This window comes from Cyrtonyx montezumae, unplaced genomic scaffold, assembly GCF_038088225.1.
Source record: "Cyrtonyx montezumae isolate F1298 unplaced genomic scaffold, pur_monq_1.0 scaffold_0, whole genome shotgun sequence".
NCBI lineage: Eukaryota > Metazoa > Chordata > Aves > Galliformes > Odontophoridae > Cyrtonyx > Cyrtonyx montezumae.
In genome coordinates, this window is record NW_027071824.1 from 35850808 (window position 1) to 35877672 (window position 26865).

The 26865-nt window shown below is 37.8% G+C and overlaps 1 protein-coding gene across 6 annotated transcripts in view; it reads left to right on the forward strand.

Annotated features, from left to right (window-relative positions):
* SCAF8 (SR-related CTD associated factor 8) overlaps window positions 1–26865 on the forward strand; it is a 144889-nt gene that overhangs the window by 42142 nt on the left and 75882 nt on the right. For 3 of the 6 annotated variants that reach the window (XM_065732384.1, XM_065732418.1, XM_065732427.1), the window contains 7 exons: window positions 2031–2144; window positions 2658–2814; window positions 3943–4073; window positions 5628–5772; window positions 6251–6331; window positions 6910–7134; window positions 7770–12088. In XM_065732384.1, coding sequence (XP_065588456.1) covers window positions 2031–2144; window positions 2658–2814; window positions 3943–4073; window positions 5628–5772; window positions 6251–6331; window positions 6910–7134; window positions 7770–9466 — 2550 coding nt within the window. In that variant the 3' untranslated portion in view covers window positions 9467–12088. Of the gene's footprint in view, window positions 1–2030; window positions 2145–2657; window positions 2815–3942; window positions 4074–5627; window positions 5773–6250; window positions 6332–6909; window positions 7135–7769; window positions 12089–26865 lie in introns of those variants that run through there. The other 3 variants (XM_065732409.1, XM_065732400.1, XM_065732392.1) reach the window with 2 other exon arrangements.

The window sequence follows — 26865 nt, forward strand, 5'->3', positions numbered from 1 at the left end:
CTACAATTTCTCTGAGCAGCCTGTTCCAGTGCCTCACCACCTGCCGAGTAAAGAACTTTTTTCTAACGTCCAGCCTAAGTTTTCTCTCTTTTAGTTTAAAGCCATTCTCCCTTGTCCTGTCACTACTAGATGTTGTAGAAAGCCAGTCCCCTTCTTGCTTATTAGTACACTGAGTACTGGAAAGCTTCAGTGAGATCTCTCCAAGCTAAACGAGCTCAGCATTTTCAACATTTCTTCATAAGTGAGGTGCTCCACCCCTTTGATCCACTTTTATGGCCCTTTCCTCAACCTTCTTCATCACCTCTGTATCATCCTAGTACTGGGGACCTCTCCAGATGGGTCCTCACAAGGACAAACTACAGGGGAACAATCACCTCCTTGGCTCTGCTGTCCATCCCTCTTTTGATGGAGCCCAGAATACTGTTGGCCTTCTAGACTGCAGGGGCATGCTTCTGGCTTACGTCCAGTTCTTCATCCACCAGGATCAACAAGTCCTTCTCTGAAGGGCTGCTGTCATTGAGTTCCTTTCCCAGTCTGTATGCATATCTGGGTTTGCCCCACCCAACTTGTAACACCTTGCTTTTGGCCATCTTTGGCCTCTTCAGTTGTGTCAATTGTACCGCTCAGCTTGGTGCCATCAGCAAACTTGCTGGCTGTACGCTTGATCCCACTGTCTTTGTCATTGATCACCAGTGAAGACTGAGGCAAAGAACTCATCCTTTTCCATGTCTCTTGAATCTGGCTCTCCTTTCTCATTTATCAGAGGGAGTACAGTCTTCTTTGCCTGTATCTTATGAACAATTTATCTAAAAAAACCTTTCTTGTTATTTTTCTCATCCCTTGCCAAGTTCAGTTCCATCTGTGCTTTGGCTTTCCTGATCTCATCTCTGTATGTCCAAGTAATGTCATAATTCAGTATTGACTATATTTCATCTTTGGGATAATCTTTTTTCTCCTAAGATGACATCTCTACATGAGGGAAATTTCGATTTTTCCTTCTCTTACTCTTGCAGTTTTTAAGTGCTTCTCATGCAATTTCATTTCTTTCAGACAATGCTATTACTTTTCCTATCACATTAATATATTCAGATATGTAACAAAATTTTAATGGCATTGCTGAATCTTTTTTTTTTTTTTTTAAGTTTCACAAATCAGGAAGAAAAAAAATGAATAGAAGAACCAGACACACAAGAAAATATTGTCCAACATTTAAACATAATTTTGATTTACAGAGTAGAAGTTAAGAAAGGTACTTTAAAAGTTGAATGAATTTCAAGGGAAAGCAACCATAATGTCCTAGTACCTGTTAGATTTAAGAGTCAAACTGGCTAGTAAATGATTCATCCTAGGTGTTCCACAAACCTTTAGTTAACTGGGATTACACTGCTGTGTAATTTTAAACATTTTTATCCAAAGTCTTAATTAAAACTGTCCACCTTAAATATTGTTCATTTTTTAAGCATATGTTCACAAAACAACATAAAACCACATCTAGACTTAATGATTTCTGATTAAATCTAGATTAGGTAATTGTTATACATGAGTTGAAAGCTTTAGAAGATTGTGTTACCTCATACTTTTCTAAATGAAACATTAAACCTAGTGGAAATAAAAGTTCAAGAATGAGATCTTTTACCCTCAAAAATGTAGGATACGTGTGAGTACTAGTCTCTGTCTCAGGGAAGAATTATTGCTCAGCTCAGTTTTTGGAGGTTAATGAGAGGCAGTGTCCCTTGCTTTTCTGAATTTGCCATTGTGTTGCTTGAAATTCTTGCCTGTTGCATGTCATTTAATTCTGTCATGCCATTTTAGCACCCATTCTTCAGCTTGCTGCTGCTTCTTGGAAATATTGTAACTGCTGTACCCTGTCAACTACACTCTCAGGTTTTGCTGAGGCTCAAAATCATTAATTATGTCTATTGCAGTGATGATTATCTACAGTATAAGCTTCTTTTTTGTATTTAGTGTAGATATGTAATCTGAGGTACCATTTTTCCTGCTTGTTAAGACCACTGATTTTTTTTCAATAGATGATTCCCCCGAGAGGTTGTGCTTATGTCTGCATGGTTCATAGACAAGATGCATATCGTGCTCTTCAGAAACTTAGTTCTGGGTCCTACAAAATTGGATCTAAAATTATTAAGGTAAGTTGGATGGTGTCCATTTCAAAAGCAGTACAGTTTTATTATGTTGATCAGTTATTTAACAGCTATAATTCAAATTGAATAAATATGAAAAAGAAGAATGAATCGTTTAGGTATTAGATTATGTAAAATGCAGGTTTTAATAGGTAATATGGAAGATACTAAAATGAAGTTGTGACTTGATACTTAAAGAATATCTGGAAAATGTTTATTATACGCGTTAGTGATAAAAAATACTGTGAACAACTGAAATCCAGTACCTGAACACATAGATAACTTAAAATTGCTAGTATTCTTGAGGTTAAGTACATTTTAACACTTGGGGAAGAATCTTTAAAACACTGTATTCTTTACTTCCATATATATGTATATATATATATGTTAGTAATAATGTAGAAGAAATTTTAGCTTTTGAATGTAATTAATGTCACTGTTGTTGAAGAGGATTAGTGAACATCCTACCAGTTCCCAGGTTATATGTAACCAGATTATCTTGTTGGGTTTTGTTTTCAGATTGCCTGGGCTTTAAATAAAGGTGTGAAAACAGAGTATAAGCAATTCTGGGATGTGGATCTGGGAGTTTCATATATTCCTTGGGAGAAAGTGAAATTGGATGATTTGGAGGGCTTTGCTGAAGGTGGCATGATTGATCAGGAGACAGTAAATACAGGTATGAGCATTAACAGTGACACTGATAATGTTTTTATTTATTGATAATTGCAAATCCTCAGGAAGTCGATTGCTTTAGGTAATGTGTATTCTTGTAAAATTTACATTAATATTACTAACTACTTGCTTACAATATAAATGGTGCTGAAATCTAGATCCTCTTTGTAGAGGAGTAATTAATTGTTATGACCAGTTGTCAGGGAGATTAATTTGAGCAAGATAATAACGGTTAACGGTTCTGAATTTGCAGTGTGCTTAATTCTAAATTTGTAATTTATGTAACGCTTGTGATTTGGTTGTGATTGTGAAAGATGTTATATTCTGGTGTGAGACATAAGTTGGAGTTGGAACTTGTCCAAAAAAACACAGCTGAACTTTTAAGTGTTTCCTCCATTACAGTCAATGAGACAAGAAAGCAAAGTAGTGTTAGACCATATACTGAAAGCTATTTGAGATGCTTGCTAGGTTTGTAAAAGATCCATGAGTACTGAAATGGATCTAGCAACAAGTGACTAGACATTGAAATAAGCAATGTATTAAGACTGTTTCATAATACAGATAGTAATTTTTTCGGATAAAAATGCGTTCACAATGCCTGGAGCAAAAATGTAATGTAGATAATAGAATTTAAACATGAAACATTACTGGAGTATATTCACTATTATATACTTGAAAAATGCAAACCTTTTTTCTTGCTATTGATGGAAGTGAATGTGAGGAGGTGGTTGAAAGGTGGAGTTGTGGTTGATTGATTGCTTTGGTGTTTTCTTCTCCACATGAGGATCTGTCATCTACCACAACAAGATAATATAAATATGTTGATAACATTGATTTTTAAAAAATCTGGAATGTACTTTGTATTGTGAAATTTTAACAGAGTAATTGATGAAAAAAATTGGCAAATTTAAAAATCTAGTTTGTGTTACAAGCACAATTAAATGTTGTCAAGCAGGTATTTAGTGACAGTTTACATTCTTAAAATGTATAATAATAAGTAAATAATTGTATTTGCTGTTTATAATAGAAAAGGAGCTTTTAGTATGTAAACAATAAAAAAAAAAAAACCCACACACATCAATTATCTCTTAATGTTAAAAATTCACCTTTTATTATTTTTTTTTTAATAAAGAATGGGAAACAGCCAGGAGCTCAGAACCTGCTAAAGAAAATATTCAAACTACGCAGAGTAATGCAGTTGATAAGAGCACAGTTATTACAACACAGACAGAAGCTTACACACAGCCAGTCACTATGCTACAGGTTTGTATTAAAGTTTCAATTTGCAGAATCTCCACGTAACAGGAGGGGTAAGTTTTTATTCAGCACAGGTGAACTTCAGTGTTAAAGAAAGTACCTAAGCCAAATATTTAAAGCCTCATGTTCCTGTGTGTTTCTCTCTGAAGTATTATAGAGAAGAATAAGTTGCCATGAAGAGTCAGATGAAATTCAGGTAAAAGCCTTAATTTCATGCAGAACCTATCCCAAACTTGAATGCAGCCTCAAATAAAGGCTTGAATGTTGAAGATCAAGTGAACTCACTTGTTAGCTTTCAAAGGAAAAATGAGCTTACAAAAAGTGTTTTGCATACAGAGCAAAGCATCGTTCTGTAAGAGAAGCAATACAGATATATTTTTTTTCATGAGCTTTTTTCTGTCTACCTGTCTGCTTTTCTCTATATCAGGTTTGAATATCAGATTACTTTCCCAGTAATTTTAGACAGGATTTCATAGAGATAATCTCATTGTTAAAAGAAATGATTATTCAGAATAGTAGATTGTTGTAGTCTATGATACAGTAATTTGTGAGAGCCTCTGAACATGTACTGTGTTTTCTTCCACCTGATAAAACATGATTTTTATTAGCATCTAATTAATAGCAGTTTAAGGAAGACCAGAAGAATGCAATGCAATTTTCCTTGAGTATACTGCACAATACTTATTTATCAAGTACAAATTCAAATGCCTAAAGTCAAACTCTTTAAATCCTTCTGTTATGACCAATGAAATGGTAAAATTAGAAGCAGTTGTTTAATAAAAAAAACCAAGTTGTATAATCATTTTTTTTCTTAACATGTTTAGACATTTGCAGCACTTGAGCTAATGTAAAGTTACTATGAAATTAATATTTTTGCCTTTAAAAATACATGTATATATGTGTATATTGCATTTATTCTGCTGTGTATTACTTGTAATTTTTCTGCACTATACTAAAATGCACAGCTTAAACAGAACTTTGAGTAGCATTAAATAATTTCCAGGATTTCATCAGGTTTATTAGTTAGATAATTACTTGTGCTAAACTCACAACACTGCTAGTGTTCTGAAATACATTGTTTTTTCTATTGAGAATGGAATGACTGCTTTTTATGTGCCCTCAAATTGCCAAACCTTTTCTCTCCTACCCTTCCTCTCTCTCTCTCTCTCTCTGTCTCTCTCTCTCTCTCTCTCTTTCTTCCTTTTTCTTTCACCCCTGCTTCCCCACATACTTTCTTTCTCTTCCCTTCTTTCTTCTTATACTTAGGGAGAGAGGGGAATACATTTCTATGTTTCGGTTAGGATAATGTCTAACTATGTACTTTCTGTTCCTTTAGAAAAACAAAAAGATAGCATAGGATTTGTCTAGTTTATTTATCTGTAATGCAGATACTATTCCAGAATGCAGTCTTAATTCTTCAGAGTGTTCACAATATATACAAAGTACTTGATATATTTATTGCTTTTGCATGAATTGCAGACAAGTCAGTGAATAAACTCTTATAATATCACTGAATACTGTAAGTATTGAAGTTACTTGTTTTTTTCTTTCCATGAAAAGATTCCAGTAGCTCCAGCTGTGCCTGCTGTTAGCTTAGTTCCACCTGCATTTCCTGTCACAATGTCTGTCCCTCCTCCTGGCTATAGCGCGATTCCTCCACCACCCTTCTTGCGAGCAAGTTTCAATCCTTCGCAGCCACCTCCAGGTAAGTTAGTGAGAATGAAGTTGATTGTGTAATAAGTATACTGTGTAATAAGTAATAAGTTCAACCTGTGTGCTGTCTATGTATATTTTGCTTTGTACATTTTTCCAACAACTTCTGGTTTCTGATTCAACCAGCTCAAGAATCTTGAACTTTAACCCAATATGAAATTTCTAATATCTAAAATTAACTTCTTACTCACGTATTTTGTGTAGAATATTAACTAAAGCTGATTTTTGGCTTGTTTGTTTTTTGTTTCTTTTTGTTTTTAATTTTTGGGAAAAATCAAAATGAAGAAATTCTTAAAATTTCATCTCCTTTCTTTGGAAAAAATTGAAACTACCATTGTCACATCTTCACATACATGTGTTGTTCAGTAGTTTTAAGTGATGCAGCTTTTCAGGACAAATAATGTAAGCAAGATTTTAATTGTAAATTTCATGTGCTTTTCATTGTAATAATTTGTAAATTTTCCATATAGGTTTTATGCCTCCCCCAGTTCCTCCTGTTGTCCCACCTCCTGTTGTCCCACCACCTGTTGTCCCACCGGTTGTTCCAACGTGTAAGTTTGATTCTTCTCATAGTTGTTGTATGTCATGAAAAGCTTAATTGTTTGATATATTAATCTTGTCTAATGGAAAATAGTAACAAACCAGGTTATTGTGTAGCTTTTCTAAGCAGGTATTGATGGAAAGATTTACAGAACTTTTCAAGTTGTCTGAAAAATGATAGTTACCATGGAGTAACTGGGAAAAAAATAATAGCAAATGAATTATTTAATATTTGTATGCATAGTTTAATGTTTGAACTTGGTTATAACAGATGTATCTATTACTTAAGCTATCAAGTGTTGGTTGCTGAATAATTTATAATGATTTATTTTTGGTTAGCCTTTTAAAGTGTTATCAATTTAATATGTAAGAGTGTTATTAAAGAGGCATTGATTGGTTAAGGTGCCTGCAGTTCATATCCTTGGTAAAAAAGAATTACAGTGCTGATTGGACATAAAGTAATTATCAAAACCACCATAATTCTTACAGTAATTAAAAGAATCTTGATTAATCGTCTTGACATCTACCAAACTGAACATGAGGGATGAAAATATGGTTACTGTGATACACTTGTGTTATTTCTCTGCAGCTTTAGTACAGCCTCCATTGCCAATTACTCAAGATACAATGAAGGATGTACCTTTCACTGGCCTGGTTCTGCCAGTTGTTGGCACAGTTAGTAGCAATCTAGCCACTCCAACGCTATCTTCTGGAAGCATCTTTAATCCTCTGCCAATCAACAAACAAGAATCTGATGAAAAGGGATCTCATCTTGCGGACCTTCAGATTTCTTCCAGTGAAAATAGTAGAGCTGGTAAGAAATGTTTTTTTTGTCTGGAACTTTCACATACAAGAAACATCATCAAGCTTAAGTGTTGTTTTGTTTTTTTTTTGTGATCCTTGTCCACTGCACAAATAAATAGAATAGGAAGTTCTAGCCTAGGTATAATTTTCAGTTTAAAATGAAGAAATGATGGAGATCATCTTTATCATAATCTGATCATTGATTGCTAACAGCTCTTTTTCAGGAGTCTTTTCTTTGTAGACTTGAGAAATAAACCTGAGTCTTGAGAAATCATTTTAAAAATGCATTCATTCTACATGAATGGTTGAAAGAAGCAGGGTAGAATACAATAGTATAAAATTTAAAGACCTGTGGCAAGTATTTTAATATTTCACTTGCATAAATTGTGTGATAATTGTGGAGTTTGTCAATTTTAAGCTGCTGTACATTCTTTACTATGTAGAGATGTTAATTTTCATGGCTTAATATTAGTCTGTCAACATGATTAAAATGATCTGTGTTAACTGTAGAAACTGAGACAGACCTCATCAGCAGTATTCATCACTCTGAATGTATTACTTGAACAATGGATTAAGCTGTATTTTGTTTTGAGTGCTGTGTTGCATTGGCATTCTCTGGTAACTGTTGTTGTTGCTTTATTTTAGTGCAAAGTGACGTCTCGAGTAGCTCTGGACTTGTTGGAGGAGTGCAGCCACCCAGTGTCTCAAGCAGTTCTGGGCTTACTGGAGAAGGCCAGCCACCCAGTGTCTCGAGCAGCTCTGGACTTCCAGGGGGAGTACAGCCACCCAGTGTCTCAAGCAGCTCTGGACTTGGAGGAGTGCAACCACCAACTGTTTCAAGCAGTTCTGGTCTTGCAGGAGGAGTGCAACTACCCACTGTCTCCAGTAGCTCTTCTCTTGCAGGAGGAGTTCAGCCAACCAGCGTCTCAAGCAGCTCTGGACTTATGGTTGGAGTGCAACCACCAAATGTCTCAAGTAGCTCAGGGCTTCTAGCTGGAGTGCATCCACCCAATATCTCAAGCAGCCCTGGCCTTCTACCAGGAATGCAGCCTCCCAGTGTTTCAAGCAGCTCAGGAGTTCTGGCAGGAGTACAGCCACCAAGTGTCTCAAACAACTCTGGTCTTCTCCTTATGCCCCCACCGAACGTTTCAAGTAGTTCTGGACTTATTGGAGTGCCACCACCAAATATTTCAAGTAATTCTGGACTTCTGGCAATACAGCACCCAGCTGGCATTCAAAATATGCCTCATTTAAATATTAGTAGTCAAAGAATGCCAGGAATGCCTCTGATAGATATCCGTCCAGGCCTAATGCCCCATTCACCTGGACCAAGGTTTCCGTTAATGCAACCAGGAATACCACCACAGCGTAGTATTCCTCCTCCAGCAATCCTTGATCCCTCCCTTCACCCTCCACCTCGAGGTCCTTTTCCTCCAGGAGATATTTTTAATCAAACAGAAAGACCTTTTGCAACACCAGGAAGACAAAATATTGACAGCATTTCGAATCCAGAGAAAAGGCTGCCACTCGGAGGTGACAACATTCAGCAGGAGGGAGACAGAGATTATCGCTTTCCTCCAGTGGAAAACAGAGATAATCTCAACAGACCACCCCAAGTGGACGTCAGAGATCCTGTTGGACGACCACCAGTTGATCCAAGAGAGGGCATAGGGAGACCTCCAGTAGATGGGAGAGAACATTTTGCAAGACCTCATGTAGACATGAGAGAAAATTTTGGAAGACCAGGTATAGATAATCTTGGTCGAAGAGAGCATTTTGCTTTCAATTCAGATAAGCACTGGGGACAGAGGGGAGATTACGATGAAAGAGAGCACCACGCCTTCCCTATTTATGGTGGCCCTAAAGGCTTCCATGAGGACAGAGAGAGATTTCGGCATGTAAACTATAGGTTTGATAGTAGAAGTGGTCCCAGCTGGAATAGAGGATTTGAACAAGATGCTCACAGAGATTTTGATGACCGCAGAAGACCCTGGGAAAGACAGAGGGACAGGGATGACAGAGATTTTAACTTCTGCAGAGAAATTAATGGGAACAGGTTTGGAAGAGACAGAATGTCTAACAACTGGATCCCTCCTCCACACCCACGGGTTTTTGAATATTTTGATGGGGCCACTTCCCAACGCAAAGCTGATAGTTTGCCCCAGGTGAACGGTGAAAACACAGAGACAGAAAGTCAGCCACCTACTGCACAGGTGCAGGACGATCCAGAACTTTATGAAAAACTGACATCTTCCGTCGAGATAAACAAAGAGAAGAGTGACACAGAAGCTGATATAGAAAGTGAACCAGTGGTAGAAAGCACAGAAACTGAGGGGACATAATCATCACTCAGTAGGTAAAAGATACCTTTTGTAAAGTTGTCATCTCTCTGTAATAGATAAATGGCTGACTGGACCTTAGTCACTTTTGTCTGCCAGAATTAAGTTAATCTGATGTTCATCTTTCACTTAAATAACTGTACAACTGACTTGTATAGAACACTGTTCTTAATTTGAACATGGTAGGTAAACATTTTTTTTATTCTCTGGTAAAACATAAACTTGCCCCCACTTGCTTTTAATTTCACAAAGATAAAGTAACAGCTTGTCAAACAAAGACTTCCTATGGAAGACAATGGAATTTTTTAGATACTACCCCTAGGTTGGCTATCGAAATTGTTACACTTGAAAACAGGTGCTGGTGTATCTTGTCCGTGTTTTTAGGCTGCTGCAGAATTTTAAAGTATAGACAAAGCTGTGATATTTTATGTTCCTACAATTTGGCAGAAAATGAAGTGGCCCATGTTACTTCAGGAGCATAACACAGAGATTAAAAGTGATTTTGTAAAATCTACACTATAGTCTCTGTTTTCTCTAAAGTAAGTGTTTCGTGGTTTGTTCCTCGTACTGCAGTGGGTTTAAAAAAAAAACAATGCAAAAAGTACATTTTAATGTTGGGTGCATTTTGTTTTTAGATGCCAATAAAGCATATTTGTTTGATAACAGTGTTCTAGGTATTGTATTTTTTTTTTAAAGAATCCTGCAAGCTATAAAAACTTGGAACAGCTATGATACGTGCTTAGCTAGTTGTTGCAAAAGGTTTATACTACTTTTGTAAGACCAATGCAACAGCTATCATGTGCAAGAAAGAAGCATATGGTTTTTACGTGGAAGATCATGCAGTCATGCTAGTTTATGTATATAACGTTTGTATGTAAATATTTGTGTAAACTCTTTGTAGATACTACTTTCTCTGTGTATGCGTGTATGTGCACGCACTCACAGAATATTGTAGACATTCAATAAAATTGGAAACAAAAGTAGGTTAGTTATACTTTCACCTTCTTTAGATAGTAAGATTACAAAGTGTATATCACTGTGATACTGTCAAGCTTACATTTACCTTCTTAAGGTAACAGTTACTTGAAGTTCTTACTACGTACAGAAGGTGAAATATGATACATTGTAAGAATATACAGTAGGATTTTAGCTTTCTTTTTTAAAATGAAGATACACGTGAAACCAAAACTTAAATATTTGCATTGTCTTGTTTTGTAACATATTTGGTATTCCGGATAGACAGTGGTAGTGTTTAATCACTTTGTGGTTGTTTTTATTGACTGAAAGTCCCAAAATGTTGCATGAAGAGTAAAAAGCTGTTGTTGGTCTGAAAAACCCTATATGTTTGTTTGTTTTTTTAACAGAAATCAGGGGGCTTTGTGTTTTGGTGGCTTAATACTGAAGCAGAAAATCTTGTTAAATTGCTGAGAGGAATTGGCTGCTTAGGTAAATGAGTAGCAATATTCTCTCTTGTTTCACATACTTTGCTGCTGATGTCCTTTAAATGGGTGGTGGAAGATTTAATATTGTAAGATTTTCAATTTGTTTCATGGGAGTGTATTCCACCAACTTCTTTCAACATAACTTTTGTTAAAATTCTGTCTGAAAGCATTTCACTTAGCTTTGAGAAAGTTGTTTTTCTCTTGCATAGTTGTATGAGAGGTAGGTTCCGTTATACGGATGCCCCTTTTCTAGAAGAAATGTTTTTAGCTCAGATTAGTAAAATCAGTGAAGATTTGATCTTTACTGTTGAAGTGTAGACATGCAAGTTTAAATTCCCCTTCCCTTACTCCCGAAGGGATGGAAGTATGAGAGTGTCATGTGAGTGTAAAGCAGAAGCAAGACTTGGAAAGTAGAATCAAGTTATACATGCGTTTCTTGCCATCTTCCTCTGGTACATGGGTTACTTTTTCATGCTATGACATGGTTCAGTTTTTCAATTAGGGATTTTTATTCTGGATAGTAATGAGCCAGCTTAATGAATATAGTCCTTTGAAAGAGTGGACATGAATGATTCTTCATCGACTGTGCAATTAGGAGTCATTAGGGTGCAGTGAGGTGTGCATTAAATAGGTATTGCTTTGTAATAGACCTTGCTGATATGATTATTACTGGAACATGTCTTGGGATTTGAGATGAACAATATTTAAGGTAAAAGTACCTTCATGTGCAGTCTCTATGGCTCAAAGAAGTTGCTTGATTGCTGCGCAACATAGTAATAGTATTCTGGTCAGGAGATACGGTCCTGGAAGTCCAAACACACAAAAAAGGTGTGAGGGTACTTTGTGTATTTAAGGGATTTTCTTTTTTTGCTTTTATATTGCAGATTGGAAATACTTCAGTCATAGACCATGTAAATACTCAGAATCAAACACATATTGGCAGTAGCTTTTGTTTAAAAATGTTTTGTTAAACGCTTTTTTAAAGCTAAAAGTTAATCTGCTTTTCTAAACTGAGACTTACAGTATGCTAAATTACTCATAGTATGATGGTATAGGTAAATTACTAGGTAGAGAGTTTAATTCAACTAGTAGTGGTATAAGACGATGTATTATTTAATGACTTTTCATCTTTGTTAATATCTTCTAAATATTAATAAATTGGCTACTGTACATATGTGTTATACCATCAATTTCTAACAGCATTTTTTTCTAGAATAAAATTTTATTGTACAGTTTTCAGTTGCATTTTGTTTACAGCTAGTACTGTTTCATTTCTCATTTTACTAATTTGGGGTGCAGATGAATATTCCCAGAAGAACAGTACTCAATAATACTAGCAACCTACTATGGTCTCTAACTTGCCGGTGTAAATGTTTGTGTGAAGACTTTCTCATTTTAGATTAAGCCATGGTAAACCAACATTTGCCTTGAAAGGAGCTATCCTAGTATCCAGCACTTAGAGGTAGTTAGCAGTAGTGTTGTACTTTTTGCTAACACAAGGGAAAGAGTGAGAAAGGGACATAGAGAATATAGGGACCAGGCTTCTGGGGAACAGTTCTCATTTCTGCCAGTTTAAAGCCTTCTCCCATGAGAAAAGCTGCCCATTCTAGCAACTTAAAGCAGCTATCCATACTTTGTCTTTTTATTTACAGAAGTGACGTATGTTTATGTACTATATACTCCAAGTAGCTCTTCAGACAACAAAAACAAATGATTGAGAGTGCACATTTACTTGAAAACCTCATGTGACACAAACCTTAGTTGTGTTGTTTAATGTATTTTTTTACCCTTCCAAGCAGCCTGTGATTCTGATTTTTCACTGTACTGTTCTTGAGGAGAATGCTACGTCCATAAAGATTGCAAAGATGAAACATAGCCTTTATTTACTGTAATGACACAGTCTCTTTGCTGAAGATATATTCTGTGAAATGTTGGTACTTTTACACAGTGCTCCACATTGTTTCTGCAAACTCAAGGGAATAGGTTGCTGGATTCCTTTACTTAAGTAGAATTATGTACCACCCTTCAAGACATGTCAGTGATTTAAATAGCTTTTTTATGAAACTACCTTGAGTAAGGCAGTACAGGACTACTGTACTTAAACACTTGGAAAATTATCGAAGAAATTGTCTATAGAATATATTTGTAAAAAAAGACCATTTATTGCAGAGTTCTCTCAAAACACAGTATCAGCATTTTTGAGCACATCCAGGGGTACATCACACCAGTTTTCATAGAATCACAGAATGGTTTGGTCTGGAACGGGCCTTAAGGACTATCCAATCCAACTCCCTTGCAGTGGGCAGGGACATCTTTCACTAGATCAGATTTTCCTATGTAAAGTCTCATGCAGCCTGAACTTAAACAGGGATTGGGGTATCTGCAACTTTTCTGGGCAGCCTGTTCCAGTATCTCACCAGTCTCATAGTGAAGAATTTCTTCTTCAAATCAAATCTAAATCTACCTTACCATTACCTTTGTCATATCACTGTGCTCCTTGATAAAGCATCCCTCCTTATCTTTCTTGAAAGCCCTTTTTAAGTACTGGAAGAACTTCAGTAAGGTAAATATTACTTTCTTAGAGCCTTCTTTTTTCTAGACTGAACAACCCCAGCTCTCACAGCCCTTCCTCATAGAAGAAGTGTTTCAGTCCTCTGATAATCTTTGGGATCCTCCTCTGGACCTTCTCCAACAGATCCATGTCTCTCTTGAGTTGGGGTAGCTGGAGCTGAACACAGTACCCGCAGGTGATGTCTGACAGCAGTGCAGTAGAGAGGGTCAGACAGTCACATCATTTGATCTTCTGGCTGCTATAATTTTAATGCAGCCCAGAATTGGCTTTCTGTGCTGCAAGCACACATTGCTGGTTCATGTAAAGATTTTTATCCACTAGTAGCCCCACACCATTGTCTACAGGTCTGTTAACAAAAGCTGTTCATCAACCTCTCTGTACAGATGTTTGGGATTTCCCCAAACCCAGGTACAGCAGCTTGCACTTGGCCCTGTTGAACTTCATGAGGTTCATGTGGGCTCATTTCTCAAGTCTGTCCAGGTCCCTGTGGACTGCGTCCCTTCTCTTTAAGGTATTAACAGCGTCACTCATCTTGGCGTCACCCACAAACTTGCTGTGTCTGTGTCACCAATGGAGAAATTAAACCATATCAAGTCTTCCTATAGTCCACATAGGGTTACTACTCATCATTGATCTCCCTATGGACATTGAGCTATTGACTGGAACTCTTTGAATGTGGCCATTCAGCCAATTATTTACTGTTGGAATAGTCCATCCATTAAATCCATGTCTGTCGAATTTGGAGAGGAGAATGTTGCATGGGACTATATTGAAGATTTTGCACAAGTCAAGGCAGATGAATCAGTTGCTCTTCCCTTTATCTGTCAGTGCTACCACTGACACAGGACACCAAATAAGGCATGCATGATTTGCTCTTTTTGAAGCCATGCTGGCCTCCCTGTCTTCTGTATGCCTTAACATGGTTTCCAGGAGGATCTACTTCATGATCTTACTGAGCATCAAAGTGTGGCTGACTGATCTGTAGTTACACCTCATAAAGATGGGTGTTATATTTCCCCTTTACAATTTACTGGGAACTTCACCTGACTGTTGTTATTTATCAAAGGTGATGGATAGTGGCTTAGCAACTTCATCTGCCAGTTCCTTCAGAGCCTTGGGATGCATCTTGTTGGATCTTGTGGACTTATTCCTTAGATGATCTCAAACCTGGTTTTCTCCTGTGTTGGGTTATACTTCGTTCCCTTGTTCCCTGCCTTGAGGTTCAGTGACCTGGGGAGGTGGGATGTATAGTATAAGCAATTGTTGGTGAAGACTGAGGTGAAAGAATGTGTTGGGTGCCTCGGGCTTTGCAGCGTCAGTTGTATTCAGGTTCTCTCTCTCACTTGTTGGAAGGGAATGCAATTTGTTTTATCATCCTTTGCTGTTTCATGTATGTAGAAACCATTGTTGTTCTTCACACCCTAGCTAAGTTCAGCTCTAGCTGTCCTTTGTCTTTCCTGATTTCAGCCATATACAGCCAAAACATAACCTTATAATCTTCCTATGCTGTATGATCCACTGCCTACGTATTTACTTTTTGTTTTGTTTTGCTTTAGCTTGGTTGAGGTCCTGACACAGCCACACCGGTCTCCTGCCTTCATTACCCCATCTTTTGCATGTTGATTTGTGCTCTAAGAAAAACGTCTCTCAGTATCTGCTGGCTCTCTTCTTCCCCTTCATCCCATGAGGTGTTCTCTCAGGGGGTACTATCCACTAGAGTCCCTTTAGTTCTGAAAATTTGCCTTCCTGAGGTCCTGACTATATTTTGAGGTCAGAGTAAATTCCTCAAGAACTTGAATCCTACTGGGACATAATCACCACAGCCCAGGCTGCCTCTTACCTCCAGTAAGTTCCTCTCCATCAGTGATCAGCAGCTCCAGTGGTGCCTAAAGTGCTCATTTTGTTGATAGATTTTCCACTAAATCAAACCTTTGGATCATTTAATTTGAGACTGGTAAAAATGGATCCCAAATTTCATTACTCTTGGTTCCAGTTGTGGATTTTTAAAATAATAACAACAACAATAAAAAATGGCTTTTCTATTTTAATGGGAGCTTAAGAATAAAATGTTTACAACTATTCAGTGTCAGGCGTCACCGAGAGTAACTAGGACAATTTTATTGTTGTTAACGAAGGTGATAAAAGGATCTTTCCCTATTAAGAGCTGAATTTTACATTAGCTGTATTTAATTTTCAAGTGCTGAGCTTTCACAAGTAAAGATGTACTGAGAAGCCTACTTCTTGTTTAGCTGGGAGTGACTGAAAATATATGAAAGTAGAATCTCATTTTACTGCAGAATTTCAAACTGTTGTTTTAATTTGAAAGTAGTTAATTGGACAAGAATGGCAAAAAAGTTGTTTGTTTTTTCTCTGCAGTGGCAAAGTTTATATCATATTGCAAGATTGCAACTAGCCTTCCATTTTTCCTTGAAGGATCATCTTAGTGGTGGCATTCACCCCTCAAAGTCTGTACAAGCAATTTGGGTACTCAACATTTTGAAGTTTCCTTTCTCTTTTCTCTCTCCCTTTCTCTCTCCCTTTCTCTCTCCCTTTCTCTCTCCCTTTCTCTCTCCCTTTCTCTCTCCCTTTCTCTCTCCCTTTCTCTCTCCCTTTCTCTCTCCCTTTCTCTCTCCCTTTCTCTCTCCCTTTCTCTCTCCCTTTCTCTCTCCCTTTCTCTCTCCCTTTCTCTCCCTCTTTCTCTCTCTCTCCCTTTCTCTCTCTCTCCCTTTCTCTCCCTCTTTCTCTCTCTCTCCCTTTCTCTCTCTCTCCCTTTCTCTCTCCCTCCCTTTCTCTCTCCCTCCCTTTCTCTCTCCCTTCCTCTCTCCCTTCCTCTCTCCCTTCCTCTCTCCCTTCCTCTCTCCCTTCCTCTCTCCCTTCCTCTCTCCCTTCCTCTCTCCCTTCCTCTCTCCCTTTCTCTCTCCCTTTCTCTCTCCCTTTCTCTCTCCCTTTCTCTCTCCCTTTCTCTCTCCTTAGTATGTACATTATATCTCATAGTCTAAAAAGATCAAATAGAGCTACTAAAAACAAAATCTGTAGCACTTCTTTAAGAGTACCAACTTCTAGGAAAGGTGTGTAAGGTCTGAACAGTGATTCTTGACAGCAGCAGGGTGGTGTGAGTTACTTAATAGCTGAGTTGATATTTTTTTGTTCTTTGTTTCTCTGAAGTTGACAAATTGTGAAACTATAGTTGCCATAATAATTGTATTCCTTTCTATCTTGCACAGACCCCATGAAAAAGGGAAGTTTCATTGAACGTTGTACTGTTAGTATCTTATAAATAGTCAACTACCATGGATTAGAGGAAGGGAAAGACTGATGTGCACACTTAAAAACCAAGTGGTTGCTTGATTTATGTTGCATAGTTGAAGATGATTGTATTTCTCTTTTTAAGAAGTTTAAATTGCACTTGCATGAAATGAATGCCATCAGTTTAGTAATCTTATTCTGTGCTTTGTCTAGCACTGACTTGAGCTACATACCAGAAGATACACAATAGGTTAGAATTTGTTACTGTTAAGCTACAGGTGTATATGCATACACATCTAGGTTGCTCTGAAAGTAATGCCTCTTGTTAATTTCCATGGAAACTACAATAGATTCAAAGAGAACAACAACACTGATGGAGCAAGTTCTTAGCTATGGAACAGTTTTTCAACACAGTCACCACCATTGGCTGTGCATTTCCACCAGCGATGATGAGCCTGCATGCCGTGCTGTGTGCTGCACTCTTAACTGTCTGCACCAGTGGAGCTAACCTGCTGTTGCCACTGCTGAAACACCACCCACTGACTCACTGTGCTCACATCCACTGTTTGGGCCCCATCAGTGTTCAGCAATCATTGATGAATGTCGGTGGATGCAATCTTTTCCTTAGGGAGGAACTCAGAGTCAGCCCCTTCCTTCATTCACACTTCCATGTCAACTGCCGTTCTGTCGGATTGCCCCTCTGCTGCCATCTGTCACATGGCATAAAATGTAGTGGAATATTGGTGGGAAGGTTCAACATCTATTGCCATACCATGGACGTCTGCCTCATGAGCCAACATTATAAAATAGGAGGCATTCATTTTGAAGCAGCCATCACATTTATTCTGTAGGATTTTCTGGGGAGTTTAGGTACAGTATTAATGATCAGCATCATCTGAAAGGAAATACAGTATGAACTCTTCCTCTTGCTGTATGTTTTACAGTCATGCTGTTCCTCAGACTGAAGCAGATCTGTTTTCTTTTTGTCTTTGACAACTCTTGCGTTGTCAGAGGAGCCAAAGTTAGATAAGGGTATAGTCAGGTAAAGTTTTAATTCCACATCACCCCTGAAAATCAGACGAATATTTAAAAACCTAATTATTAAAGAATTCTAAGTGTAGCTTGCCATGAAGTGGCTGGTTGATTATATCAGTTGATTAGGATCTTTTTTTTTAGGTGAAAGAAAAGAAAATGTTTCTGCATACATAGGAAAGGTTCAGTCTTGTTTGTGGTGGATTTTGTTATGTCAAAGTATAAGATTTCCCAGCCTTTTACTATAGAAAATAGTTCAGTGCTGAACTGTGAAAGATGCAGCCATATTTACTTTGGCATTTGACTGGAAACACCACCTCCTAGAACTTTTCGTCTCAAACTGTGAAGCAACAGAGGGAGTCCTGTGAAGTAACAACAGGCCCAAGCAAGCTGACAAGCATTACAGAGGCAAGTGTGAGCTCCTAAAGGGTGTGCTGGTCTTCAGCAGAATGCAGACCAAGGCTCCATGTGACCTGGGGATCAAGGGTTTTTTTTTTCTGATTGAGCCACAGTAACAGTGGTACTGCATCAGGCTGCAGAACAATCTGCTCTACTGGGCTTTCTGGTATGGTTTATATATATAAGTAGGAGAAGTACTTGAAGTTAACTGGATACAATTTTCAAGGTGTGAGATTTCTGTTTCTAGGTCCCATTTTCCAAGGAAGGGCCAGGAATTAAATTCTGCAATGTTTCAGAGTTCTGACCTTTTGAAATACTAGTTAGGTGGATACCTCAAATACACTGTCCACTTATCTTTACCTTTCCACTCCTTATGCAGTCTTCATGCTTGGAAAATACTGGCATCCTGCTGCCATCACTATTCCTAACCAAGGTGTTCTTAGGTCTCCTTTAGTAGCCTTTTGAATCCTTCTAATGCCATTCTTCTCAATTTCTAAAAAGCTTGAGATATGAAACAATGGTATTTTCTTTTAAGACACAATCTCTCTTGGAATGACAAAATACTTTGGTGTGACAAAATACTTATCCCATTTGTATTTCCACTCTCGTTTCTTCTCATATAGTTGTATTGTAGAATCACAGAACAGCTTAGGATGGAAGGGACCTTAAAATCAACCCACTCCCAACCCCCTACCTTGGGCAGGACTTCCACCTGTTAGCTCAGGCTGCCCAGGGCCCTATCCAGCCTGGTCTGTAAGGATAGGGCATCCACAGCCTGGGCAGCCTGTGCCAGTGTCCAACCAAGCTCTGAATAAAGCATTTCTGCATAACATCTAGCCTAAATCTCCCCTCTTTAAACTAAAAGTCATTCTTCATTATCCTGTCACTGTCGGACCACAGAAAATGTCGATCCCCCTCCTGCTCATAAGTTCTCTTTAAGTACTGGAAGGCAGCAATGAGGTCTTCCCAGAGCTTCTCTTCTAGCTAAACAAGCCCACTTTTCTTCAGCAAGAGCTCTCTGCAGTAAGCGTTTCAAAGCTGACTATTATAGCATGATTCCCAGTGTCTTCAGTCTGAAAGTGAAGATATTCTTCGAGCTTTGAAGAAACAATTTCTGTATATGCTTTCTATTCTTTTATGCTTCTCCCACCTACATAAAACTGTGGTGTCCAACCCAGGCACCACAAACTGCATTCTTGCTTCCTTGTTGAGCAAAGATCCAATCTGTCCCCAAAAGATTTTCGGGTTCTGTGAAGAGCAGCTCCTCAGGATATGTGCAATGAAACAAGCATGTGAAAAGAGAAAGCTGCTGTTTTCAGGCCACCTTATCTAGGTTTTGAACCTCTTTGCAGCAAGCCCTTGGATATAGGAGGACTGAAAAGGCAGCTGGATGACCCCTCACTGACCTTCGTCTCTATGGGGGCTCTCAGTGCAGCAGCTGATTATTATTCCTTTCATAAATTGTGGCCAGCTCTCAGTTGTTCATTGCAATTGCTATTGAAACACTAAGCAGACATCCAAACTATGCTAATAGTAGCAAGGTACGCAGATACTTGGAATCACTAGGTCACACCTGTGACTCAGATGAGACCTGCTGTCCCTGCCCGACACACCTTTTTCTGTCTCTTCTTTAAAAACAGAAAGACAAAATAAGCAAAACAAAATAAAAACAGAAATAAAGCAACTACAGAAACCACTGTTGACCTTTCACTGCTTAATTCTCTCTTAATTCTCTTAATTCTCCTGTGTGAAATACAGCCAATTTAATACCATAGCTGTGAGGGGAGTTGCATATCCCCACACAGAAGTAATCGGCAGGGTGAGGATCTCTACACCAGTGTTATCTTTGTTTTCAGGTGGTTGTTAAATATTTCTTTCATCACTGCACTTCTAAAACAAAAATATTCTGGCTGCACTGAATGCAGTATTTGAAGTTTGCTTTATTTTCTTCTTATTCTTTTACCTTTTATCCTTAAAGGAACGTCAGTTGAATGCTCCTTTGAAAAAATACCTTAATTGTTTAGTAGTTAATTTCTTCTCTTATAAATGAAGCTTTCTGCATTTATTTCCAATTAAGTGTATCACAATATGATGGAGGAGGGTGCAAGAAAAAAAAAAAAAAAAGAGTATTCAAGCATCAGCAGAATTGCATAGGAATAGGGAAAGCTTTTCATGCAGGGTGGAGGACTCTGAAGCTCCATCATGTTTTCTGCAGTTAAATACACTACTTTTTATTCTGCACTCTAAAATTACAAACACTGTCATAATCAAAATCCATAGATCACAGCAAACTGTTATGAGATGAAGTATCAGGAGATTTTTCTTTCAAGAGATAGTAGTTTTGTGGAATTAAAATGGACCACTATGGGAGCTCCTGAAGGAAAGATGCAAAGTAGTGCATATTCTGTAACTCAAAAACAAGTCCAGATTTTGTTATTAATGCATCTAGCATGAGATTTGATATTCAATTCCTTAGTGTTCTAGCACCAATTAAATGTGTATTTGAAAGTGACCAAAAGATTTACTGTGGTTTTGAAGAACTATGAAATCAAAGAACTTCTGAGGGATAATAAGTGCAGTTCACGGGATCACAGAACTGTAGGGGTTGGAAGGGACCTCTAGAGATCATGGAGTCCAACCCCCTGCCAGAGCAGCTCCCTAGCCCAGGTTGCACAGGTAGGCGTCCAGGCGGGTCTGGAACGTCTCCAGAGAAGGAGACTTCACAACCTCTATAGTCAGTCTGTTGTGTTCTCACAGTTGTGATGTAGAGTTGATGCCGAGATTGCTCACTTGAGGCTCCTGTTGAGGGTTAACACTATTACCCTCTGGTGTTTTGATTAGCTTTAGTTTTTGTTCATTTCAAATATGTAAAGGTTTGGGTTAAGGCAGCTTTGAAAAACCATGGCGATTCATGTGTAACCCTGTGAACAGTGGAGAGGAGTAATGCAAACTGAGGAGAAGCAGTAATTACAAACCATGATGCTTGTAAAAACTATAGTAAAGAGAAAAAAGGAAAAAAAAAAAGGATTCTGAAAACAAAGCATTAAATGCTGACTCCTGTTTTCTTCGCTTTATGAGTAGGATGTCTGTCTTAGTTTGGTAGAAGCCATAATGAGAAACAGCTGAAATAGCTAATAGGAAAAAGGCGGGCTTGCTTTAAAATACAGTATGGTCACTGACTGTTTCCTTGCTAAGGTTTTTAAGATGCATCTAATCTACTTGTTTTCTTGAGAATGGACAAAGTACTGAAATCCAAGCAAATGCTTTGTTTGAACTATTTTTGAAAAAAAAAAAAATGCAAGTAGACTTAAATAAGTATTAAGAAGTTACAGTAAAAACATAGGAACAGAAAATTTGTAAATTTGATAGGAAACATATTTGAGCAAGTGAGCAGTGTCCACTGAATATATTCTCTTTTTGCACCTTCAAAATGAAAAGTTTTTTTGCAAACATTTAATTTTGAATTTTTGAAAATGAATTTGGCATCTCCTCTTACTGTTGCTTGCCATTGAGATGTATTTTTTCCCTGCATTTTGCTTCAGCTTTATTAAATTGATGTCCCGACATTTGGCTGCTTGCTGCTCTGAAACCAGCAGAGGGTGCACAGGACGCGTTCAGCCGTAGCTGTTTCTTCACAGTCCCTTGTGTTACTGCTACAGAGGAACCAGACAACTACCCTCCTAGGCCCTATTCAGGTATCACTTGAACATGAGTCTCAAAATAGTTCACAGCTGTGCTTCAGTGCACTGTTTACAGTCCACCTAGGGGGAATTTCCTGGCGCCGTTGCCTGTCAGATTCAGGACAGTGTGCCAGTTCCTATGCGCTTGCTCTTTACAAACCTGCTAAAACAAGCAGGCATTACACACCCATAAATTCATGGATCAGAGCCTGCTTTAAAAGGTGTTCATCACTGGGATATTTTAGGAGAAAGAGCTGTGGCAGTTGAGCCATTTCTTGGCTTTTTTGACCAGCTGTAACTGACTTGGCAGGGCTTTGCTGGGAGCTGCCACCTTCCTCCCCACTCTGGACAATCAGAGCTCCCAGCTCTTATCTGTCACATTACAAAGTAGTTCAAGGACTTTTAAAAGTTTGTTTCCCTTTATGTGTTCTGATGAGAGGCAAGAAAGTTTTCCCTGGGCTACTTTCTGCTCTTCTCTTTGTGATCCTCAAACATTTTTTATTTCATAAACCAGATAAATGTGACCAGGAGAGCTCAATTAGGGGAGTTGCTTTATATTGTCTTTAGAATGTTTTTTCTCTGTGTGTGAGAATCCTCTGTTTAACTCTGCACAGTATGTTTTATTATGGGAAATACTCTTTTTTTTTTTTTTTACAATATGATGTATCACATCTGAAAGAGGACTGGATGCACATACATGGACAGCTCATGTCGTATTGCCAATGGTGTACAAAGGCAGCGTGCCTTCATTACACCCTGTTCTATGATAGCGACTCCTCTTTCACTTCATCAAACTCCTGCTTCTCTGCAGGCCTGCTGACACCTTGCCCTTCCCAGGTAGCTGGTATAGCACAGTGCATCTTGTGGCATCTTGACATCAGCATATCCCACCAAATGCAGCAAGTCAGAAAGTGGGAAGGTAGCTGCCATCTTCCATCCTCACTCATAAACCAATCCCCTAACAACAGTCCTGTGAGAAATACTATGATTGTTCCAAAAAAATTGCGTAGTATTTGGACATTTATATGAAGTCTAATGAATAAGACAGAGTAGATCCTTGGCTTTAATCACCTATGTTTGCTCCAACTTGACAGTATTTTACTACACCCATTGCCTGAAAGATTTCTTCATGAAGCTCTTGCCTTTATGCATCCTGTTTAACAGGTTATGTATTATGATGGTGACTATATCAAATAACATATGGAAATTATATATTTTTAATTCATATTCTATCGTAACATTCAATACTGAGTGTATTGGTTGCATGAGCACATTTTATATATAGTTTCAGTGGCTTAACATAATATACATTACAGGTACTATTTTCTAAGACATAAAAAGAATCTTAATAGGTTTAATATTTGTGACATATAGTTGTGGCACAACAGTCCTAATTTAATTTCTGTAATATCTCAACTAAAGGCAAGAAGAAAATGGTACATATTTTACTTCATTGTAAATTTTTAGATACATTTATCATTATTCCAATATAGTTGCATAATACTACTTTGAGAGAGTTTACCACAGTAAAGTATTTTTATCCTCACAATGAAGTATTTCTATCCTCTTTTTTTTCTGGATTTAAGTTTACCTCTGTGTCTAGCTCCTGATGTTTCTAATGCTTGACTGTTAGAACAGTTGAATATGAATTAGCCTACTATAAATCACTGAAAAACACTATTTAGCTTTATTTCACGTTAGTATATTTCTGCTTTATAATTTCTTCTATTGGTCGTTTTTTTCCCAAAGCATCTTATTTTTTCAGCATCTTATTGGAATCAAATTCATTGTATCAAATGCAACTTGTTTTCTCCTTATTTATAATAAGCCAAGCTCCATTCTAGATGCTTTTTAAATAAATCCTAAATTTCTTACTTAGGATCTCAAAAATTAAAAGAAATCTTTTTTTATTTCTTATAAGAAAATCTTTCAGCTTACCTGTAGCAATAAGTACCTGGTGGGAAGGCAGGGCCAACCCAGGAGAGCTCAGGTGCATACAATGCACCTGAGTGACTGAAAGGGGTGGAGCCAAGATCCATTTCTTCCCAGAGCTCATTTAAGGGTTGGCATGGGGGAGGAAAAGGTATCTTGTTGGAGGTCTCTCTGTGCCTGAGACTTTCTAAGGGTAAGCAGATTTTATTTTTTTCCTCTTTGTTTCTGTGTCTACAGCTGCATTGAGTGTATGCACTCTTGCTGTAGCCTGGGGCTTTGCTGCTATGCTGTCACTGCTATGTTTTTATGTCAAGTTTATAGAATTCTGCTACTTATGGAGTGATTTTTATTTGTTTGTTTCGAAGCTTTTAAGCGGAAACAGAAATCCAGCACTGTAGTTGTACTTCTTGTGCAACCTTTTCTTTTGCATTTACAGAGATCATTCTATACTCTTCCTCTTATGCTGCATGTCATCAATCTTGGAGAAGAAGGGAAAACTTAATCCAGATCTAGGGCATGTTGTTCTTAATAATTGGTCTGGACTTAAGATTTGAAGTTTCTTGAGCTTGACTGAGAAATGATAATTTGCCTTTAAAGGAGCAAGTGATTTGTAGCTTACTTTGCTTTGTAAAATTCTTTTTGTTCAAGATAAAATCATTACGAGCATAGAATTACTAGTATAGTATAGAATTACTTTTTAAAGTGTTGTATCTACATTGGTATCCTTAGTCTGGTGTTGCTTTGAACATTGGAGCATTAGTTGAATGTTTTACTCCAGCTTTTTCATGATGCTCTGTACTCAGTGAGTGAAAAGCAACAGCAGGCTTATTTTTAGAATGTTGAAATGTGAAATCAAATGCAAGAAAACTAGTGATTTTCATGCTGTAACCTTCATTGTGAGTGCCTAATTCATCTCTTTAATGATACTCTTTGGCAGTTCTTTGTTTTTCATCCATATTGCAGTGAATATCTTCTTGCTTTGCTTAAGAACAATGTGATTATAGTATTCTCTCTCTCTACAGAGTAAGAATTAAACTGTTCTTGCTTTGAATTAAAGAAAGAAAAGACATATCTGGTTTTACATCTCTTTGGGCTTTTAGTTTAAATATTCTTTCAGTTGTTACATAGGCATGAAAATTTGCCAAATACAGATTCACTAAGTTGAGTTTTTGAAGTGTTGCTTAAAAAAAAAAAGCAGACTTAGTAGATTGTTAGATTCTACTAATAGCATTCCTAAGATGCCTCAAACAGTAGGAGGAGGCTTTTCTGCAGATTTATTTATCATCAGCAAAGGAAGAAATTTCTGTAAGTTTCTTTCCCTCTAGCATTAGTTGTGTGGAAGAGGTACAGAGAGCTTGCCACTCACCCAGTTTTAATACAGTAGGGACAGCTGAATAAATACATGCTTGAATTATCTTTGCACATGATAATGCTATAGTGCCAGTGTAGGCATCTTCTGGATAGGTCTTAGTGTGTGTAAATCTAAGGATAGAAACTCTCAGGCACAGCTCTGTATTTTTGCATGTCTGTCTGTGTTTCTTGTGCTCCCTTTCAGTCTTGCTGCTGTATTAGGTGCCAGTGCTGTGATATCTCCTGTGGCCTTATCTTCCTGCAGGAGTTTCTCTTCTTCACTCCTCTTGTAGCAGCGCCTTGTCTCCCAGCTTCCAAACTTTCAAGATAACAGTATCCTACTCCTGATGGTACTGAAGGACAGCAGGATTTCAAGGCCTTGTAGTTGGAGAATTGGTGAGTGGGTAGAGATGCACAGCAGGAATTCATGTAGTAGGGACGTTTAAATGTTGGTCTCCACAACAGTCAGAGAAAGAAGGAGAGGCAGTAATTCTTTGTTGGTTTTTTTTGTTGCTGTTGCTCGATTGGGTTTTCGTTTGTTTCTTTGTTTATTATGCGTGCTTTGTTGTTATAGTTTTTTATAATAGTGTCTTTCATCTATGACTGATGAAAGAATGCATATGGCTGTGCCAAAGAAAACAGCGTTGCCTTATGTGAAGTAAAAGACAAAATTCATTATATAGGAAACTTCATTGCAAATGGAACTTCTGTTAGTTGTTTGAGCACTCATTACAAATAATGACTGATCATAGATTCAAAGGGTGAGAACTGAAGATAACTAAAAATCTTCACCTGGAAAATAAGATAAATAGTATTTAAAATTCTCAATAAAAGTCAAGATCTGAATTTGTGCATCTCATACTACAGTATCCTCTCAGCAGAGATTGTAGTAATTTAATTCCAAATCAGCATGTTTAGTTTGTTTGTTTCCCCTATAGCAAGGTTTAGTCTTACTAAAATTAAAAAAAAAAAAGCCCTGAAAATAGAAATGGAAAACACGATTAAATTATCAAAATACCAAATTCTTTCTACTGGATTAAATATTTTCAACAGCCCTTCTAAAGACAATTTTGCATTTCCTTGTTTTGCACTAGCCTTTTTGCGTTTTGCGTCAGGCCTGTCCTCAGAAAGTGCAAGCTGCCAGAGCAGTGTGGTGGGAGGGAGTGAGGAAGTCATCCATTTTCCTATTTACTTGTCTAGTAAGTCCAAGTGTAGGAGATTCTTGTTCTTACAGGAATAAAGTGCAAGCTGTCACTGGTGTTTTCTAGAGGAGGATTTACTACTCAGTGAATGGTATCAGTTCCCAAAGGTCAGCTTTCTAAGGGCTAGTTTAAGTGCCCAGAGAATACTTCTTTTTCATGTGTTCATGTCATTAGGTTATGAGCCACCTATGCTTATCCACAGACTGAAGTGGCTTTAGCCAAACACTAGCAAGGTAATTTTTTTTCCCAAAAAATGTTTCTTTGAAATGCAATCTTGAAGAGGTTCTGCTGAGAAACAGCTCTCCAGGCACCTTGGCAAGCCTTGGAAAAAAAAAAACTAGCGCGGATCAGCATGGGGGTGCTGACAAGAGCACTGTACCAGCCCAGGCAGAGGAAGTTCTCCAAACATGGGGCTGCTTTGTGCTAGGCAAACTTGTGTTGCACAGTATGCTTCTGCAGCTGGCACTGGAGAGTAGAGGGCAACTTGTTTTTAATTAAAAAAAAAATTTCCAAGAGGCTGCAAATATGTTGGATCTTCCCAATGCCA